This window comes from Drosophila rhopaloa, unplaced genomic scaffold (assembly GCF_018152115.1).
Source record: "Drosophila rhopaloa isolate 14029-0021.01 unplaced genomic scaffold, ASM1815211v1 contig_3, whole genome shotgun sequence".
Lineage (NCBI taxonomy): Eukaryota > Metazoa > Arthropoda > Insecta > Diptera > Drosophilidae > Drosophila > Drosophila rhopaloa.
In genome coordinates this window covers 7,506,152-7,527,755 of record NW_025335123.1, presented here as the reverse complement: position 1 = coordinate 7,527,755, position 21,604 = coordinate 7,506,152, and the positions used below count along the sequence as shown (strand labels likewise).

The 21,604-nt window shown below is 40.2% G+C and overlaps 6 protein-coding genes across 7 annotated transcripts; 4 read left to right on the top strand and 2 right to left on the bottom strand.

Moving 5' to 3' along the window:
- Positions 1-260: 260 nt before the first annotated feature.
- Positions 261-1,495, top strand: LOC123037983 (thioredoxin-T). The gene is made up of 2 exons (XM_044461142.1): positions 261-352; positions 443-1,495. The coding sequence occupies exon 2, from the start codon at positions 451-453 to the stop codon at positions 934-936; it is 486 nt and encodes a 161-aa protein (XP_044317077.1). The 5' UTR covers positions 261-352; positions 443-450; the 3' UTR covers positions 937-1,495.
- A 239-nt stretch (positions 1,496-1,734) lies between these two features.
- LOC123037986 (U1 small nuclear ribonucleoprotein A) lies at positions 1,735-3,000 on the bottom strand. Its single transcript, XM_044461151.1, has 2 exons — positions 2,538-3,000; positions 1,735-2,142 (listed from the first exon to the last, which is right to left on the bottom strand). The coding sequence occupies exons 1-2, from the start codon at positions 2,888-2,890 to the stop codon at positions 1,845-1,847; spliced, it is 651 nt and encodes a 216-aa protein (XP_044317086.1). The 5' UTR covers positions 2,891-3,000; the 3' UTR covers positions 1,735-1,844.
- A 625-nt stretch (positions 3,001-3,625) lies between these two features.
- LOC108047654 (cyclin-dependent kinase 7) lies at positions 3,626-5,395 on the top strand. The gene is made up of 2 exons (XM_017127939.1): positions 3,626-3,773; positions 3,840-5,395. Exons 1-2 carry the CDS (start codon positions 3,708-3,710, stop codon positions 4,833-4,835), a joined length of 1,062 nt encoding a protein of 353 aa, XP_016983428.1. The 5' UTR covers positions 3,626-3,707; the 3' UTR covers positions 4,836-5,395.
- An 89-nt stretch (positions 5,396-5,484) lies between these two features.
- LOC108047656 lies at positions 5,485-6,568 on the top strand. Its single transcript, XM_017127943.2, has one exon. The coding sequence runs from the start codon at positions 5,742-5,744 to the stop codon at positions 6,453-6,455; it is 714 nt and encodes a 237-aa protein (XP_016983432.1). The 5' UTR covers positions 5,485-5,741; the 3' UTR covers positions 6,456-6,568.
- On the bottom strand, positions 6,525-20,090 carry LOC108047655. Of its 2 annotated transcripts, XM_017127941.1 has the most exons (6): positions 19,766-20,090; positions 13,180-13,258; positions 12,526-13,117; positions 11,881-12,031; positions 6,834-6,950; positions 6,525-6,772 (listed from the first exon to the last, which is right to left on the bottom strand). In XM_017127941.1, the coding sequence occupies exons 2-6, from the start codon at positions 13,231-13,233 to the stop codon at positions 6,655-6,657; spliced, it is 1,032 nt and encodes a 343-aa protein (XP_016983430.1). In that variant the 5' UTR covers positions 13,234-13,258; positions 19,766-20,090; the 3' UTR covers positions 6,525-6,654. The 2 variants fall into 2 exon arrangements, with proteins under 2 accessions (XP_016983430.1, XP_016983431.1); XM_017127942.2 differs by lacking the exons at positions 6,525-6,772; positions 6,834-6,950 and adding an exon at positions 11,104-11,425.
- LOC108047653 lies at positions 7,983-10,991 on the top strand. Its single transcript, XM_017127938.2, has 2 exons — positions 7,983-8,594; positions 8,713-10,991. The coding sequence occupies exons 1-2, from the start codon at positions 8,393-8,395 to the stop codon at positions 10,710-10,712; spliced, it is 2,202 nt and encodes a 733-aa protein (XP_016983427.1). The 5' UTR covers positions 7,983-8,392; the 3' UTR covers positions 10,713-10,991.
- Positions 20,091-21,604: the final 1,514 nt, after the last annotated feature.

Below are 21,604 nucleotides of genomic sequence, written 5' to 3'. Positions count from 1 at the left end.
TACAAATTTCCCAAATTAGCTTTCATAGTAAGATATCTGAATAGTAATGATACTAATAATTCAATTACTTTATACTTTAGATATGGTCAAAATAAAAAGAAACTCACGAAATACTGTTTTAAAAAATATTTCCAATTACAGATTTTAATCGTGATGTTTATTATTTAAAGTTTGCAATTTTGACCATGACAGTTATTGGTATTTTGTGTGGTATTTTTCCCTTTGCCCGCGAGTGGTCACACTTATTCACCATAGCTGTCGTTTAAAACATTTTTTTGATCCTAGTAGGCTTTCTTTTGGCAGATTTCATTTTGGCAAGTCACAGACTTTCTTTTTGGCCCCGTACTTCGATGTGAGCAGACGTTCCGCTCCAAAAAACTTAAATAAAAAAAAATTAAATCCAAATTTTTCATCTAATTTGAATAAACCTTCTATTTGCTAGTTAAAATCATGGTGTATCTGGTGAGGAACAAGGACGATCTCGACCAGCAGCTGGCCCGTGCCGAGGACAAGCTGGTGGTGATTGACTTCTATGCCAACTGGTGTGGACCGTGCAAGATTATTGCCCCCAGGTTGGAGGAACTGGCGCAGCAATACTCAGATCGTGCGGTGGTGCTTAAGGTGAATGTGGATGAAAACGAGGAAATTACAGTGGACTATAATGTGACCAGCATGCCCACGTTTGTGTTCATTAAATGCGGCGAAGTACTGGAGCTTTTCGTCGGCGGGAACTCGGACAAACTGGCCAAATCCATGGAGAAATATGTTCTGGATGTGGATTCCACCGAGCAGCGCCGCTCGTCCAGCCATCTGGGATCCGAGGATGTGTGCAGCGCTGGGCCAAGTGCCTCCTCCAGTGGCAGTGTCAACGATGTGGTCATCTGCGAGCTCTCCGAGCACGATCAGGAGGCAGTGGAGGCTATGATGGAGCAGTAATTTCCGCATTTATAATACCCAAGTGCCACTTTTTTGGACATCTTGAAACTCCACCAAAATGCAAATCTTTCCAAATGTTTTAGCATTGAGCTCCACAATACTTTAGATGCCACGATATTAATCCTAGAAATCAATAACGCGATCCTAATTTCAAAACACTTAATGAAGATCTTTATTACTTTCAAGATTCAAGCCGCTATTCTTGTAATCTTATAATTAAGATACTTTACACACAAACGATATACCACAAGACGCTGGACAACACAACATTGAAGTCTAACTACTCTATATACCCAACCAGGAAAAGATGTATACACAAATAATCTGGAAGTCGAAATACTCTATATGCTATCTCAATCACGAAACGCTGGATACTAAAACAACTTCGAAGTCGAAATATTCTGTACAATATCTCAACCATTAAATGGAAATATGTACAATCGACTGCTGCTAAATAACACATCATTTGCTGGTTTCTTGTTAACACTATTTTGTTGCCAAAAACTGAAACAACTACTATTTATTTATTAATTAAAATATCATATCTATAACCGATAAATTTGAATTGATTATTGATTGGTCTGAGTAATTTTTAAGTTTCAATAAATGATATGAAATATATGCTGTGCAATTATATAAAAAGGCTCCTATTTGTATGCTTCGATATTTTTGTGTAGCAAAAAATCATTCACAAATCTGATAAGGAGGGCTATATTTTCCTACTTGGTCTGTATAAATCGAAGTTGGTATAAGCTACATCAAGATTTCCATGCCCATTTCCCTAGTTTAATTCACAAATTTCCATAGGTATATATTGATTTATTCTATACTTTAAATTAAGAACATAATTGGAGTTGCTTGAACAGCCAGCGAGCGACGTGTACACTTGATTTGTGTATGCGGTGAGCTCACTTCTTGGCGAAGGTGATCTTCATTGCGTGCGTGGGCGTAATCCTGAAGCCCTGGAGCGCCTCCTTGGCGGCGTTACTTTGCAGCTCCGTGGTAAACTCCACGAAGGCGATATCGTGACGGTTCGGCACGAGACGCACCTCCTTGAAGCCAGGGAACTGGTTGAACAGCATGGACAGCATCATCTCGTTGGTCTCCTCGGGCAGGTTGGTGAGGAAAAGGATCTGGTTGGGCGGCTGCTCCGTCTGTGTGTTCGGGTTTGAGTTCTCCGCGCTGGTCGGCTTCTTTTTCTTGTCCCTGTGGGGCAGAAAATGAAAGTGATGAGTAAGGGTAATCAGATACAGAATAAATTTGCGATATTTTAGACGGTTGATATATGTATTAATCCCAGTTAATGGGGTTTTAAAAAGTGGCCCAAAAACAAGTCGAGAATCAGTCTCAAATGACAATAAAATTATGCAGAAATTAAGGACCATGAAAGAGCTCTAAGTTCAGGATCAGAGGAAACAAGGATCACATTAAAAAGGTGCAGGATTCCAGTGCCATTTAAATTTCGCCCAAAGTCAAGACAAGTAGTGCGAAAATCAGTTCTAAAGTCAGTCAACTAAAGCTTCTCAAAATGGAGGACCGTGACAGTGCACTTAAGCGCAGGATCTGAAAGACCGAGGAATACATTAACCAAGGATACTTACTTCTTTTCCTCGGCTCCTGGCGCCGGTTTCGGTGGCTTGATCTTCTTGGGTCGTTCCTTGAAGGTTCCCTTCAGCTTGGCCACAATATCCGAATCCGATTTCGAGTAGGCAATCTGCATGGGCTTGTCGTAGAAGGGGAATCCCTGCATGGTGCGCAGGGCGTTTGATGCGCTCCCGATTTCCTTGAAGATCACAAATGCCTGGCCGCGCATCTTCAGGGTTTTCAGTGCCACAATGTCCAGGATTTGGCCGAACTGCGAGAAAATCGCGTACAACGACTTCTTCAGCTCCTCCTTCTTGATCTTCTCGTTCAGGTTGTTAATATAGATCGTCTGGTTAGGTCGCACGTCCATGCTGGCGGCCTTTTATTCAATTAATTTGGCAAAAAACAAGATTTTCGTTCCGGTAAAAAAAATGCTCCCTTTCGGTGAGTTGGTGCTGGAAAGTGTCCGAACTGTCAACGCGTTGTCGCAACGTACCGGCGTTATCGATATATATCCAGTGCTGTAAAGTGGTGTTGGAAACTAGCCAAAAGTTGCTAGATACATTTTTACTTCATATATTTTTTAGTTAGGATTTAAATTCAATAAATATGTATAAGGTGAAAATAATAAAAAAATTAACAAAATTGTATTCCTTAAATTGAATTTTTTATTATTTTAAAAAACAGCTCTTGACTTATGTTTTATCAATTAAAATAATATTACTTGAAAGTTGTCAATAAATCAATAAAAATTATGTTTAATCCGGTGGAATTTTTTTTTAAATAAGTTTAAGAATACTGTATATGTAATAATATTTTTTAAGCTTAATATACCTATTTATTATATTTTTCGTTTAATATGGTAGTGATTGCCTTTTTTTTATTGCTTTTATTTACAAAATCTGGCTGATAAATAAAAAACTAGCTATTTATTTGTATAAACTAAAATGGGCAACAATTTGAAATATAAATTCATGAAATAGTTTCTTTTAACATTGCCCTAACATATTTTTAAATTGGAATCGATTTTATTGAATTTCATCAATTAAAAAATATTTTGGCTTGAAAGCCGTCATCTCTATTTGCGATAACATATGCCGGCGCCTATCGTCTATTGAATTGAATTGTTTTGGTTTGGCCTCGCGGCATATCTTTGTTTTTTGTGTTATTTATGAGAATTCCGAAAGATGCTGCCCAACGCCAACGACAAGAAGGATCGCTATGCCAAATTGTCCTTCCTTGGCGAAGGTCAGGTGAGTCCTGCCAAGATCGAGACCAAAAGATCCCAACTAACGTGCGCTTTTCACTTTTCCGAACAGTTTGCCATTGTTTATAAGGCCCGTGACACGGTGACCAGTCAAATTGTGGCCGTGAAGAAGATCAAGAAGGGGTCCCGCGAGGATGCACGAGATGGTATAAACAGGACGGCTCTGCGGGAGATCAAGATCCTGCAGGAGCTGCAGCACGAGAATATCATCGGTCTGGTGGATGTTTTTGGGCAGCTTTCGAATGTCTCGCTCGTTTTCGACTTCATGGACACCGACCTGGAGGTGATCATCAAGGATACCAAGATTATCCTGACCCAGGCGAATATAAAGGCGTATGCCATAATGACTTTAAAGGGACTGGAATACCTGCATCTGCATTGGATACTCCATCGCGATTTGAAGCCCAATAATCTGCTGGTCAACAGTGATGGTGTGCTGAAGATCGGTGATTTTGGTTTGGCCAAATCGTTTGGCTCACCAAACCGCATTTACACACACCACGTGGTCACCCGGTGGTATCGTTCGCCGGAATTGCTTTTTGGAGCCCGGCAATATGGCACCGGAGTGGATATGTGGGCCGTGGGTTGCATCCTGGCGGAGTTGATGTTGCGGGTGCCCTTTATGCCGGGCGATTCGGACCTGGATCAGTTGACCAAGATCTTTGCCACACTGGGAACACCCTCGGATGCGGAATGGCCGCATTTGGGCAAGCTGCACGATTACCTGCAGTTCAGGAACTTTCCGGGCACTCCACTGGAAAACATCTTCACTGCCGCAGGCAATGATTTGATCCACCTAATGCGTCGACTGTTCGCCATGAATCCTTTGAGGCGAGTGTCGTGTCGGGAGGCCCTGAGTATGCCGTACTTCGGCAATAAGCCCGCTCCCACGGTGGGTCCCAAACTGCCCATGCCCTCGGCCATTCTGGCCGCCAAAGAGGGCGCCAATCCGCAGGCCGGCGAGGAGAAACCAGCGCTCAAGCGAAAGCTGGTCGAGACCACAGTGAGGGGCAATGGATTGGCCCAGAAGAAGCGACTGCAGTTCTAGCATACACTTTAGGTATCAATAATTTGTGGAAGCGTTGAGGAATGCATTGCAATCCTAATACGAATCAGTTTCCAAGAATTTTTTTATTATATCTTAAAAATTTATAATTAGTTTGCGGTGTTCAAGAGAAGCAATTCTTTATTAATTTGATCCCATCAAATCAAATCAGTTATAAATTTCACTTATTAGAGAGGGCAAAAATATTAGAAATATCCTTCCATTGTTTAAGGAATGCATCCAAAAACAAATCAGTTCCCAAACAGTTTCTATTATATCTTAAATATTTGTAGATGATTTTAAGGAATCAATTCTAAGGGATTTGTTATTGATTTACATAGTCTACAATTTCCGTGAAATAAGTCAATGAAATTTCACTTCTTTGCGTTGCATAAAAAATATACCTTTGTTTGCATTGTTATAATTTGTAATTGACTTGCAAACCTTTTCCTCATTTATCTTAACTTCCATTATTAAGCAAAAGAGGAGGAAATCTCTGTATGATAAAACTAAGACTACGCTTAAGATGAGGATGATTTATTAAAGATGTGACTTAAGGCGAAGTGAAATTGGTTGTTCTTCAGAAGAAATGTCTAAAACTATTAGGTAACCTTTGGAAATAATAGAAAATAATCCTAGTTGAAAATCTCCAAATGTAAGGGAAATCTTAATGTAATAATGCAATCTTAATAACTGATAATCCCCTAGCATAAGTATTTTATGATCCAAGTAATCCGGACGAAATACATTTCTCCGCCTAGAGATTTCCAGCTATTCCTGGCACCCGATTCCCAGCCGTCATCCGAAAGACATCCGAATCTCAAAATTCTCAGCGCACGTTTCGTTCATCGTTTTTATTTTTAAATACCGCAAGATTTCCCGTATCGACATCCCGATTTAGAGGTGGCCATGTCGAAACCCCTGCATCTGATGGCCAGGGACCAACTGGCGGGCATTGCGGAGGAAGAGGGGCGTCGCAAACGCGCCGAGATGCGCTGGAGTTATGGCAACAAGTTCTCCAGCATAAATCTGAATAAGATGCGCCAGAAGAAGAGCACCAGTGGCGATTTGGTTGCGACTAAAGCGTTGGTAGGGCATACGCCCTGTGAAGCGGATGTTCCGCAGCCAAAGGACAAGGATATATCATTGCGACGGATCGCCTCGAGCTTTGCCCATGTCAGGGATTTGGTCAGCGGCAATTGTGCCGCCTTGCCGCCAGAGGACAGTGAGGATGATGCCCGTGAAGAGCGCGCCGAGGTGCTTATTTGCAGCCAGTCGATGCCGCCTGGCGAATCTCCAACGCCAGTTGATCCAGTCATAATACCCCCTAAACCCCTCGAACCCTTCGAACCCATTGAAACCATCGAACGCCCAGAAGATGTGGTATCCCAGCCGGGTTCTTTGAAGTTACCCAAAATACTGCCGGATCCATTGCAGCTCGAATCCCGGGCCACCGAACGTTGGCAACAGCTGGGCAGTACGGTTTCCGCCTTGTTTCGGGCCCGACGCTACATCGACAGTCCGGAGACCCCGGTGGCACAGACCCGACGACTGCGGGAGCAGCGCGAACTCCTCGAGGCCTTCACCCGGCCCTTTCTGTATGAGGCCTACAAGCGGGAGTAGCTGCCCTGGTCCCCCACATAAATTCGAAACCCAGTTCTGCGCCCATCCAGCCCATTGAAATTCAGCTCATATGTTGTAAATCAAATTCATTTCATTGGATCTCGCATTTCGTAGATTGGTATTTATCTTCGTAATCCTCCTGGGGGGCAATGGGTGGGCAGCACAGCTGTAGCTCGTAGTCCGGATTCCTTGAGCCGGATTACGAGCAGCGGCACCTGTCGCGCGGACACTCCGATCCGTAGTTGAGGCACTTGTCCATGCAGTAGGTATCGGCTCCTTCCTGGCCAGCCAACTCACCAATGGCCACGCAGTCCTGGCTAAAGTTCGGTATTTATTTAATATAACAATTGGGTTTCTATGGCATTTATGTATACTCACGGACAGTGGCAGGCGTCCTCGGGACAATTGGGCGGGTAACGCAGGCAGTTGATCTCGCACCAGTTGTCAATACCTGGCAAAGTTCGGAAGGCTGGGGCAGCTATGCACTTCTGATCACTAAAAAGAGTACAAGAAGTACCCAATAACAAATGTTTCAGAACAGAGTTCTACCCCTCAAAAGGATGAATTAAAGAGTTTTATATCCTAATTTTACTTTTCGATCAGCAAATAAATACATATTTGTTTGTGTAAAGTTCCTGAAGAAAGAGCCTCTTTTCTGAGCAGATCCATTCATATAATACGTAACATAAGACTCTGCCCCATGAAAAGCATGTAAATAAAGTAACTTAATAAGTTTTGTGTGTGTTCCAAGCCTTAAAACCCACGAAAGGCCTTAGATAAGAAGAACTTAACATTTGATCTTTGCTTTTTCTTTCCAATATTTATGTGTGAGGAGTCCATCTCGTAGATTAGTACATAACAGTAAGTTGTGACCTGAACATTTGTTGCCTCCTCAACTTTTATTTTGTTCTCTTGGAAAATTCCCAGTTTGGTGCAGGAGACCCAGCTAGGAAAGAGGAAGGCTTTTCGCCAAATGCAGATGTTCGAGGAGGTCCGTCGTAGGGCCGAGCACCGCCGATATTTGGCGGGGCTGCGGATTAGCTACGGCAATGCCATCTCCGACTGCAACAGGCGCATCAAGGCCGGCCAAACGGCCCAGTCTCCCTTTCATTCCAAGCTCGGTAATCCTGGCCAGCCAATCAATAGGATCGTACGTGGGAAAACCGGTGCACCGCCGGTCCGTGTGGCCACGAGTAATGCCTACAGTTGGCAGCTAGGCACGCCCCTTTCAGCATCTACGCCCCTTTCGGCATCCCCGCCCCTTTCGCCGAATCGAAATGGGAACCGGATGCCGAAACGGCCAACAGTGAAGACGGACTCATGGGACTTCAATCTCAGGCAGTATGAAATGCTGCAGAAGCGCGCTTTGGCAAGCTCCCTGTTGGCCGAATACCTCAGGGAAGACAATATATCAAACAATTAGTGTTTAATGTAACGATGAATATAGAAGTATTTTACTTTTTTTAACCTATTCCAATGGGGCTAAGGTTTCCTCAAGGGTACTAAAGGAGTGGGATCACCAAACACCATCTATGGTGCGATAACTTGGCTCGATTAAGGTCAGATTAAGGCTAATTTGTATAGAAATATCTAACATGAAAATGGTTTACAAAACTAACGACCGCTTAAATTAAAAATTGTAAAGGAGATTAACCAAATCAAACCTAAATTACATTTTAAAATCGCAGTAGCCCTATCTTTGCAGTTCGGCTGTCAGTCTGATTTTATTCGAGCATGGACGTCATCTGAGCTCCTCTCTATATGTTGTTTATTTCACCAGTCAGCTAATACAGTTACTCAAGGCACTCGACAGCGTTCCACTCACATCACATCACATCGCAACATTTCGGGACAATAGTAACCAAGGCTCCACTCCACTTCCCGAACCGCCGAAGATCGCAGATGTCGCAAAAGATCGACGGACAGCACCAATCAATATGAACCGCAACCGCATCAACCCGATGCGGCAAATGGATCGGGGCCTGCAGGAGGTCATACAAATGCAGGCAACCGCCGGAGGAACTCAAGGTCATCCCCAGGCCCAAGGTGGGAACCAGGCACAACCTTCCGCAGCCCAAACAGTGCGCCGCAAGACGACTTACACACGGACGGAGATGCTGTCACGCGGACTGCCCACCGGTGAGTAAATCCTTGAGATTCCAAAATGGATAACAGCTAATTTGTAGACTCATTTGCAATTGATTTAATATTTCTTTTAAAGCCACTATGATCTAATCTGATCTAATCCTTTTTTCAGTTCAAAAGTCCATGCCCGTAAACCAAGTGTCACCAAAACCACGCTATCCACAACCACCGAAGGCTGTCTTTCCAACTACTCCACTGGGTCAAAGCACTAATGTCCCCATTGCCAATAGTACTCCCCGAAGGCAACGGAGTTTTCTACCCCGCGTGGCCAGATTACCGACCAAGTCGGATAAATCACCGAATAGGATGCCGAATCGCTTAAGTCGGGAGACTGAGGCTAAATTGGAGCAGTCACAAATCCCCATGGGCCGGCACAAAAATCCACATTTGATGAATACACCACACGGCAGTGATAGCAGTAGTCCGGCTCGAAGGACCAATGCAGTTGTTCAAGATGGATTTCTCAGTGGCAGTAGTAGCTCCTCGGAACGTCGCAAGATCAAGTTGGCCAAGGCCATCCGCTTACCAGATGATCAGAACAAGAGTTTCGTCTATTTGTGCAAGCCGGTCAAGAAGGTCAAGGAGTTGCTCACTGCCAGAAGAATGCGCACTAGTTGTGAGCACTTGAGTCAGCCGATAGAGGGGGACTTATCCTTGGAGGAGGAGTCCATCAGACTTCCAAGAACCATGTCCGAGGAGGCTCTCCTCAGCAAAGGTGTTGGCGAAGGATATGGGTCCTATACTCTCTCACCCCTCGAGGGACTAACCCAGTCATCGAGTACCACTAGTCAGTTGGACGGTCCCACCAATGAGGCCATGCAACTACGTCAACAGCAATTGGAGGCCAGAACAACTTTGAGCAGTCAGGAGCGTTTGAGATCCCAATTGCGGGAGGTCCGCCAAAGGCAGCGACATTTGCGCCAACTGGAGCAGGATCAGCGGGTGAAGGAGCAGCGCCAGTTGGAACTGGATCAGGTTTGCCAGAATCTGCCCACTTTGCAGCACGAGATCCGGATGCTTCAGCAGCTGGGTGAGAAATTGGAGGTCACACTTCGAGTGACCAATATACCCAAACCCCTGACGCCCAAGCACAGAGTCGTGGAGGATATGAACCAACACTCCTCCACCCTTTTCTATACCCCGCGTACGAGTCCCTATCACCCGGATGAATTGCCCATCACCAAATTGGGTTGTCTTCGGGTTGAACGGATTGCTGTGGTTCAGCAAAGGGCCAAGGCCACGGCTTTTATTTTCGGTTTGGTGCGCGAGTTCCGCATTGAGACGAAGACATTGAACGAACTGAAGACGGCAGATGATTCGCAATGTTTTTATTTACCAGCTCCCAGGGGGGAACCACCCTTGGCCAGCCTAATAGAAACCGAAGCCGATCCTCTCCAGCGCACTAATTTCCGAAAGTTAAGAGAGAACCCAAATGTCCTGCTGCAGCAACTGAGACACCTAAACGCGGAAGCGGGAAGGCCCTTCAACCTACTGGATCATGACAACATGTTCTTTAACAGTCTGGCCTTTGCGGAGTCAAAAACTTTGGGTGGTAGCGCTGCCGAGGAACTTGAAATGGCCACGCGAGAGACGGGAGGCGGCGGTGGGGGAACCATTGCCAATTATGGCGGAGCCATCGCCTATTCACGCCTCTCGGTGCGGGTCAATGAACGCCAATTTCTGGAAAGGTCATTGGATCAGGGGGATAAACAGCTGCCACGACCACCTCGAAGTCGTAGTCAAGTTCACAACACCACGCAAACGGAACTTGAGTCGCCCAGACAAAAAAGGAAAATCCCCGAACCGGAAACGGAAATCAGTTCCCCCGACTATACACCGAACCCCAGTCCCAGATTGACTAGGCGAAAGAAATTGGAAGGGTCTAAGATCAAAGCATCCAGACAGGCGACCAGGGAACCCGATCCCAAGCCGAAAAGGACCAGGATAGACATACGTCGAGTGGCGGCCATGTCGCCAATTCAAAATCGCATTGAGCCCAAGGTGCGGATGCAGTTGCTCAAAACCGTGCTTGTGGGGTTTGTCCAAGTTGCTGTTATTCTAGTTCTCATCATGGCCTTCACCTATCCGGATGTGAGCTGCTCACTGCCTTAAAAATAAACACCACTTACACAGGACACAGCATCTCTCTGCCTAAAGAAAAAACCCTACGCCTTTCAAAATTATTCGACCTGTGCGATAGTTCCACGACTACGAACAAAATATCAAGAACAGCTTAGCAAGTAGCAGAAAAAGCAGAAGATGCCGAACCAATCCACAAAACCCCCGATAACCGATTCGGTGTTCGAGTTCACACTTAGATTTTCGAATTTTTTGTTTTCTTACTGGGCCAAAGCGATGCCAATGTTAATAAAATTTCATGTGCAATGTGAATCGTTTATGCCCCAGCACCATAACTGATTCAAATCGATTTGAATCGGTTCCGTATCGGTTAAGCAAAGCGGTTAAGCAAAACAATATAAATGCATTTATATCGGTTTTATGTTTATTTAAGCATTTATTTATATACAGCAGTGTGTGTGTATGCGTGTGTGTGTACCATAACCGTTTAAAGACTTAAAATGTAGGTGGTCGAAAAATTTACCTTTACCCGTTTCTTTATGAACAACTCTGACCCGATTTTTGGGCGGGAATCCAGCGAGATGAGTGTTTTGGTTTTTGGTGGCAGTTTCAGCTAGGCTAAAAACGATTTCGAAGCTGTTTTCGAGGGGGTAGCGGGTAAGCGGTTTTAAGCAGGTATCGGGTAAGCTGTTTAGCGGGTAAGCGGTTAAGCCTTGCCTCGTTTGCGCGCATGCCGCGTGGCATTTCTAAAAACCAAATCAAGAGTTAAAATTGTGCTCGCTGATCTTTCTTTACAAATATAAATATTTTGTTGGAGAAAGAACTATAAAACCGTTTGATAAAAGTGGAAATCGGTTATCGGAAAAATATAGTTTTAAAACTATTACAAGTGAGATTTGGAAAATACATGTTAAGTAAAGGGATAGTACCTAATGAATGTCCAAGAAAAGAAAACTTAAGGAAGAAATCGGAGGGAAATGAGAATGTTAAATTGCAAAGAGAATAGTTAAATAACCTTTGGAAACATTGAAGTTTTTAAGTAAAGCGATGACAGAGTGAAATAAAAAGCTAAAGGAAATCTAAGATAAACGAAATAAAAAGCTAAAGAAAATCTAAGATAAGTCCTCGTTACCGAATCGGAATTATGCAACTGTAGAATACATTACAACTTTAATTTCCAGATTTCCATCACCCGACTTACCGCACAATAAGTGGAAAGATGTTGTTGTCCGCTGGCGCCCGATAATCCCGATAATAGAGCAGATATGGTGACTTGTTGTTCACGAAGATTGGTGGGACACCACCTCCGGTGTTCGAGATAATTGCTATATCCGCACAGTTCCGGAAAGTTTCTAGGGGTTAATATGGGTTAATTTTGCAAAAAATGACAGGAAAAATATATCAAAAAACAAACATGTATTAAAAAAAGGATCACTAAATATGGAAACTATATTTTTTTAATATTAAAAAAAATCTGTTTTTTTTAAATCGAGATAATTATTTTCTCTCTATATAAAGTTATACCAACTATGAAACATTCCTTAACCAGTAATTTGTATCGAACTAAATCTTGTGCTTTTGAATTTCTAATGTTTTTGATAGTTTCCATAAGGATGTTTTCAAAACTCAATATATAGTTTGTTTTTTTGCGAATATATTGATGGAATCTGTAAATCGAAATAACGCTGTCTAGATTTTTAGGTGATTGTATTGTTTTCCTTCTTGTGATATGGTTTCTATTAGATTCCATATAAAGTACACTTTTAAATACAATGTGGGGATGAACTATAAATTAATCTTGTCTAATAGGGAGGGATAATCATATGTAGATGCTATAGATGCTCACCTGCCTTGCCGCATCCGACTGCCTCGGTTCCATTGGCGCAGGTGCCCCACATATTGGCGGTGTAGTAGGTCCATTGCAGGACGCACTGCGTGCAGGTGACATATGGCGGCAGTCGCACCCGATATCGGAATATATCCTTCTTCTTGGCATCGCGCGGGATGAGGTACCGGTGCTCCCGACTCCCGGAAATTGGCAACGGATAGCGGTCAAAACATTGCTGGGTGGCCTCCTGCCGGGGATTGTTGTTGGGGCACAGGAACATCTCAAAGCGACCATAGTGATTGGCCGTCAGCTCCACCTCGACTTCGATTTCCTGACCGGCCGTGTAGTATCGAGAGATGATGCCCTTGGCATATTCCCCGCCAGCTTCATGGGGTCTTGGGGACTTTACGTGATAGGCATCGCCGCAGACACCACAACGTCCACTGTTCTTCTCCCATTGAACCGCATATCCGCCGCAAAAGAGCTCGTTATCATTGTAATTTACGGGATTGGGATAGCCGAATCGCCACATGGCATTCCTCGCCGGCGGATCCATCAAACGGCCATGTCCTCGCACCGATATCACCAGTTGGAGGAGTATAAGTCCCAGCTGGAAAGTATTAAATATTAAGTATTAAGTATCCCATGGCTTTCTGCCCCTTAACTACTTACCACTCCCACTGGCAGAACGCCCATTTTGGTGGCTGTCAAGTGTCGCATCCTCATCCCCGAATCCCCGATTCCCAGATGGCTAGAATGCAAACAGACATGGAACATGATATAGTGCATCGGACTGGGGGCTTAAAATCGAATGCATTTTATCAACAAACGGGTTTTTGGGCCATCCAAACAGTGGAACTATTTAAACAGCCACAGATCCCCATAAATAACTTACTTTTGCATGCTTTACTGAACTAACATAAGCTTAAAATAGTGTTAATCTTAAATATTTACAAATGATTATCTTATAACAACTCGTAAGTTAACACTTTAAATACAAATTCTTAGCTTTTCTTAAGAGGCGTATAAAAAATGTAAGAATTAAAGTTGTCCATGCTAGAAATTTGAAAATTAAATGTATTACTATTTAGGTTTATGGACTAATTTACCTAAGAATTATTAAAATTTGAATCAGGTTCTATAATAACGATGATTTGTAACCTTTTCTTTTACTAAGTATGAGTGTTTAAAGCCTGAAATATATGTGCTTTTTAGCCTAATAAATAACAATTTAATTAATAATTTTGCAGACAAGCCTTTGATGAGTTTGTAATTGATAATGGCAAATCATTTCCTCCACTTTTTCACCACTGTGAGCAGTACTTGGTGCAATAACTGCTGACTGCAAGGACGTCCACCTGATCCGCTTTTCGACTTTATGGCCGGTGCCCTTTATAAATAAATTCATGCCCACACACACAATCTCGAAGAGACCCAGACAGACGGGGATAAATGCAAGTATATTTGCCACTTTTTGTTTAAATAATTTTTTTGCCCTGCTCTCATTCCCTTTGAGGCTTATCTTTATGTTAAACATGTTTGCTCGCTTGTCCAGGCGGTGAAAAAAAACGAGAAAAACATTATCAATGGATAGGCCCTCTTTTTTTTCATATGCTCCGTAGGTTTTTCAATTTTGAACATTACTTTTAATGGCATCATCTAGTTTACGCATATTCAAGGGGGGCGGAAAGGGAAATCTGCTGCATAAACGGGTTTACGACGGGCACTTGAACTTGGTCCGGCCCCCAACAAATCGAAATACAAAGCTTTGAGCGACGATTTCTGGGCTAAAAATATATATGCAGATGTTCGAGTTCGATTCTCATTAAAAACCAAGAGTTCACTGAGAAAAAAGGTATGCAAAATACAATTAAAGCAGTCCACACTTTTTTGATAAGTTTGAATTGAAAACTAAAACATACTAGTATTAAAAATATTCTACACTTAGTAAAGTTAAAAAAAAAAAGAATAATATATTAAGGGGAATTAAAATTGATTTATTATGTGTAATAATTGTGTAGTATATATTAGATATTATATTATTAAAAAAAATTTTATTTAATATTTTTTTACGATTAAAATTTTTTTCCATTTCTCCACGTGTGCTTTTATTTATTCGCATTCTTAATGCCCAGCATTCAGCATCTTCCCCATCAAGCCATTCTTCGATATAAATGGCTTAAAAACAAATTGATTTGTCCATCGGTGAAAGACCAAAACAAGATAGAAGAAGACAGAGAGGAATCTCAATATATTCAGAAATATTTTAGTAAATATTTTCTTTTTGTTGTTGTTTTTAGCCTTTTGGCCATTGACTCTGTGTGGCAGTAAACTTGGTTATTTAACGAGCCGCAATTATAATTTTTACAGGGTGTTTCGGGGGCATAAGGAAATTGGCTGTAAATGTGATTTTATAGCTCATAAATTTATTAATAATATATTGATTTTTTTATTACATTTCAATAAGCAGTTGTCAACCAAAAAAAACGAAAAACTGAAAACAAAATTGGCAAAGAGTAAACAGAACATTACGGTGACAGGTTATTCGATGACTAAGCCCTCGATTAGCCGCCAATGCGGTTAATTAGAAGTTTCTGTAAGCCAGAAAATGGTTCCTTCTTTTTCTCTTTAACCCTTAAATGGGCAATGAGTTTAAATTAAAAAAATGGGATTTAGAAGAAAATGTAATTCATGTTATTTAAATAGACTATTTATTTCAATCCTTAAGCAATGCTTACTTAAAATCTATTCTGATAAGTGATTTTTTGGGTGATATTGCTTAAGTTTTTCTTTATTCTTAACCACCTTATAAATTTAATATTTTGTTGAAAAAAACTATTAATAATCTTGTCTATAATATAGAAAAATGTCAACATAACAAGAGTTAAGGTCTCCTTTGAGTAACCCCTTCCCATCCGATTTTTGCCGACGATGTAATTAAGCATAAGTGCTTGATTTTTAATTGGACCGCCGAAATCAATAATGTGCCAGGTGGAAACTGCTTGGCGTTAAATGAGCGTGTTGCACAACAAAGTAAAAATCGAAGGGAAAAAGGAATTAACCGTCTACCAAAAAGGAGTAAATGCTGAGTAAGCGAAACAGGATGAAAAAAATGGTAGAAAAAATCAGAAAAAAAAACGTCCTTGCAATAACCAACGACGTTTATCATAATTGTCAGGCCATCGTTGATGGCCAAATTAAAATGTACGAAATTTGCAGCCGGGCGACGATAAATTGAAAACCATGGCAGAAATTAAGTTGTAAATTAAGCAAATTGCACAGCCAAAAAAAGGCAGCCCACCAACATTGGCTGCTGTTTGATTGTTGTTTTATTTACGTTGCGTGTGTTTTCATTACGCAATCGAACGCAGGTCCCGACTTAAACGTTTACCCCCTTGAAAAAAACGGAATAAAAGCACTCGAATGAAGTGCAAAAGGAGGAATGTATTTAATGTACTACATATCACCTTATGCAATCGGTGTCTTGTACTTGGGGCCTGGGGTTTTAGGGCGTGACGGTGTCCGAAAAAGGCAAGTAATAAAGTTGTCAGATGGGCAAACTCACGAAGTGTCAAAAGTCAGGTAATAAAAGGGACACAGGGGTATTTAAATTTTGGTAAAATGTTGACCTGTCTGGTGTATGAAGTATTGAAGAAATATATAAACTCATGTTTTAATTACATTTAAAATGAATAATTCACATTCAGAAAATTAAATCTTAGATGAGCCATTTCATTATTGAGAAGCTAAATATGATATATATTATTTGTAAAATAATAATGAAATAATAATAATAATAATAGGAACATACATTCAGATTAGAACGGCTTTATAAAATAACAAAAAACATTAAGAGTCAATTAAATTACCAGCTGTCCAAAAAATAAAGAATTTATATTTCGTTCACATAAATATCATAAAAAAAATCCAAAGCCAGGCCACCAAAAAGAAGCTTAAATGTTTTCAATTATTTCTTCCGTTTGCCAAATGAAACAATTCGATTTTTAAGGTACTCTGTTAATATGGCGCCGGACAAAAGTGAGTAACCAAATATGTGGATATAGAAGCGAACAAATTAGAAGCCCACACAAAAGAGAACTCGACGAATGGGCGACATAAATAAATCAGAAATAATGATATCGATACGCATAATAATAATAATCATCACCATCATCAATATTTTCGTACAAGTCACGATTCTGTAAGCGGCATGACAAATTGATCATCCGCACCCCTTTTGTCCCTCGTGTTCCCCAATATTTTTAAGACCCCTTTGGAGGTCGCCCGAAAAATATTCAACTGATTTGCAAACTGGAACTGTCGAATGTAAATCGGTTTATAAAGCCTTTTTTTCTAGCATTTCTCCTTCTTAATTGCTTTCCGAAAAGTCACTAATTGGTTGGGGGAGCGATAAGTTTGGAATTGGCACAAAGAAATAAATCTATAGCGATGAGCAGACTATTTTGTATTCAAAATTTGTTTACAGCGCATTTCTTGTTCTCGCTAATGGCTCTCTGATGGCTCAACTTTATACGTTCACAAATAAATAAAACATAAATTAGTTGAGCACACCTGTAAGTGTCTGTCAAGTTGAGAGCGATGGAAAGAAGTCTATATAGGGGAATAAGAAGAAAAAGTTAAATTTTGTTCTGTTTTAATACTATAGACTTAGCCAATCAATACAGCACTTTTAATGAAAATATAATGCTTATATTTTATATTTAATGGTTTTAATTGCTTCAAGATTTTTAAGATGTCTTTACATTTGTTGCCATTTTTAATTACTGTTTCCTTTATTTTACAGAAAGATAGAAGTTTCTGGCTTAACCTTTTATTATTAAGTTCTTTAAGGTATTTTCTTAATATTTTACATATTCATTGGCATTCCTTAGTAACTTTTTCTTTAGTCTTCTTTAATTTTCTGTTTGTGTACCACTTCACTGATAGATCGAGGTGATTTTTTCCAAGAGGGGTTTATGGGGTGTCCAATTCAATGGCCTGGACTTTTCACGAATTTCAATCACGTAAGCAAACATGCAAAGCATGGAGCATCAAACATGCGTAAATTTTATAATCAAGACAGGGCTTCAATTGATCGGTGATCGTTGATCGTTGATCGGATCGAATCAATGCTATATAGCCGCCTTCAAGGCAAGAAAAATGTGTCATTGTGTCAATTGGATTGGCGTTGTCCAGAAATAAACCGCAAATGAATCAAGCGACTTGGCAACGATTGCCGAAAACAAATGGCCCAATTAATGGCTTAGAATCAAGTTGGCTTTCATGCACAAAGACCGCCCAAATAGTTAGCCAAAATATCCAGTTTGGTTTGAGGCATCGCAGAGATATTTCCGTTTTCAAAATTTCTTTTGTTAGCGATCCGCTGCAAATTTATGGCCAACTGACAGGCGTGAGAACAAGCGTGCCAATCTCTTTTTAAGTCCGGCAAAAAAACCTGGTAACTGAAACTGGCTGGCTGTGCATCCTTGCCACTTTTGGTATTTAAAAAGTGTTAATCGAAAGCGAAACCGGGGGTCAGTAAACGTCGTAACGGCCCCGGCGAAGGTCAGTTTTGGAATGACAGCGAAGAAGGCTTGCAGAGGGATCAGCTGATGGCGATCAAGATCTTTTACACTTTGCACTGAGAAAAAATGAGCTAGAATACTATTATTTTAGGTGATGATTTTTGAATTGTATTAATTGTATTAATAATTTCCTTAAGAGTTGATCATTCACATAAAAAACTAGCATTGATAGTCCATTGTGAAATTTAATTTAATCTTTATTGACATACGTGCTTTATAAATATATGTAGGGGCATAATTAAAGAACTACAATTTAAAAATAGTTTCCATAGTTTTACGAATATGTATATTTTATAAAAAGAAATTACGTTTCTCAGCCATAAAATGAATAAATTGTAAATGCACCTCATAGATATCTTTGCAATTGCACATAAGAAAGTACAACTAATTAAATGCCCACCTTTTTGGTAGAAAGTTGCAATGAAATCGAAATTGTCTTGCGCAACAATCGAAATAAATAACTTTTGCTTTCTATCGAGTGGACCCAAAATGTCGAACTCCAAAAACGGAGAGCCACCAACGTGAGGAAAATGATATTGGGCTTGTCTATATGCTATATAGGCTTGAACATAAAAACAACGAGGCGATATTTTGAGTCATTGCATAGGGTTTTTATTTGGGGTTTTGCTTACTCACAGCTCATTGAAATGCACGCATAAAACTCGGGGCCCTCATTCCACTTTTCATAGCGGGTTCTATGGCATTAACTGCACTTGGTCCCCCCTTTTGCCCATTCCGCGGGGCCACTCATCCCCTTTTCGGTATGCCGATCAGGTATTTGTCCACTTTTCAGTTCAACGGGGATGGGGAGTTGTGGGTTTCTCGGGATATTCGGGGCTAATTTGATTATTTGAATGACAGCGGAGCAGAGCAGAGAAAGGGGGAACTCGAAAGGGGCACTCGAAATGCTCGAGCAGGTGCAATCGGAATTTCGCTGGCAAATGTCGCTGAACTCCTAATATTTTTTCGGATACGTTTTATGAAACGCTTTCTGTTTACTTTTATGTGGTATTCTTTTCGGGTATAAAAACTTTTTTATTTACTTTTATTATTTTTATTGTTATACCCTTGAATTCAAATTCCGCAGCCAGGCGTACTATTGTCTCTTTTTTATATATATTTATTTATGGTAAACATATTATTTTAAATGTGTATTTGTTAATTTTCGTGGACGGAATATAGTTCAAAAAAGATTTGTAAAAATGAAGCCCAAGTAAACAAACATTAAAGTGTCATATTCTCTTTTTTGGAATTAAACTAAGAGGTACAGGTAAGAAATATTTATATTTCATTATTAAAAAACACAAAGCCAAAGGATTTAATTTATTCCTTATACAAGGATTTAAATTTTACAAATTTTTTGTATCATACAAAAATATACGAAATGTATACATTTTGAAGCAACTTTATACATATTTTATTGTTATTATGGCTAGTTCCTTGTTTTCTTTAAAAATTTTTGTATAATTTTGAAAATAGTTTGGAACTTTTTAGATTTAACTTAGTTAGCTATGATTTTTTTTTTGCTACTACTTTTAATATCGCCTTTTTTGTGACTTTCTTAAATTCATGTTTTTTAAATGACATCAAATCAAAATGCACAGGCGAAAACCGTCACTTAAAAAATAGTTTCCACTTATTGTTGACCATAAACTTGAACTTGAGTAAGTTACCTGAATATTTTCGTGTAATTTACGCTGTACTCCGCAAATAATTGGCACTTAAAATTGTTCACGCACACAAAAAATACAAAACAAAACTCGAAAAAAAATACGTTGAGGTATCGAAAATTTTAATCGTTGAAGTTTTGAAATTTCTGCAAACTGGAAACAGTGATTTAAAAATTTTTTTGAAAATTCCTGCAAGCCGGCTTGCTTGGGCGACTTGGGCGGCGAGGGCGTGGCGTTGCGTGCGTGTGTGTGTGTAGGCGGTGTGTGTATGTGCTTTGTGTGTATGGGTGTCTTGGACGCGTGCTTTGCGTTTGCGCAGCGGCTACGTTCTGAGTTCGTTTGCCGCTCGACGATCGAATTTCAACGACTTTTGAGTGCGCGGTACGACGGCAGAAGGTAAGCAGCGACGCGACAGAGACGTCAGCAGAAGCGGCAACAACAGGAGGAGCAACAACAACAAAAGCAGGAGCAACAACAGCAACAACATTAAGACAAAAAAACAAATACGCAAAACATATACGCTTCCGAGTCCCGTCTTTATAAACCATACTTTTTAAAAGGGTATTATAATTGAAGTACAAAGTAAGTGAGACGTTTCAAATGTTCAATTTATATATAGATATATATGTGGATATCATCCGCTTCTATACTGTTTGCGAGCTAGCGACATGAAACTTTTCAATTTATCCTTTTAATCAACAAATTTTGCATAGTTTAGTTGGATTTAAAATAAATAAATAGAACTATCTTCGAATTATAAGACAGCGTAAATACATTTCGTATTTAACTAAAATCGAAAATTTAAAGACCAAAAGAACGATCGGTTGGAAATTGTATGAAGTTGGGGTTTTTTTTAAATAACTGACTTGTATACAAATTATACTACTACCAATGCTGCAAGCGTATTTACACGTCGTCTTGCCAAAGACAACTTCCTATCTCGTTTTTATTTTAATATTGGCCACGCAGCCACGACGTTGCTGCTGCTGCGCATGCGCAATGCGTTGGTGTTGCTGGTTGTTGTTGCTGCTCTTGATGTTGCTGCTGCTTGTGTTGCTTATGATGTTGCTACTGTTGCTTAGTTGGTTATGGTTTATATTTACTAGGACTTCATATGTTGCTGCTTGCGCATATGCAACCTGCAACTTGCAACTGTTGCTGCTGCTGCTGCGGTAAAAAAGCCAAGTGAAGCCTTAGCGACACATCTTCCTTTTTTCTCTTTGTCTTACAACCTGTTAACCCTTCGGTATTCAATGTTTGTTTAATTTTTTGAATTTAATTTTGTAAATGGGATTAGGGATTTATATAAATAATTGAGTTGATAATTTAAAAGTAGAATGGAAATAAAAATTATAAGCAAACTATGTAATTTTAAAGTTTAATTCTATTTTAAAATAATAACAATAAAATATACATTTAAAAATAATGACAAAAAAATTTAGAAATAAAATCGAGTACAATTTATTTAGCAGTTTTTATTAATCCATTTATTTTTCAGACTTTTAAATGTGTTTTTTTAACAATTAAAAAAAAGAACATATTTATACAACTTAATGAGTTTAATATGGTGATAATTTTGATCTATTTATATGTTTTTAAAGAATTTCAATTGAAGGAATGTGTGTTGAAGGAGAAGTCAGGACTACTTGAGATAATTACCCCACCGGTCCATCAACTGATTAATTGGCTGGATCTCAAGGGTTTAGACTTTAGAATCAGAGCTATTTCCGTAAGCCAACTCAGCAAAGCCCCCGAGCGAAAAGAGCCAGAGTCAAAGGCGTAGTTACCGCGGAAGAAAAGGGGGGCTTAGGTATATGAATCTTGCGGCCAACCAGTGCTATT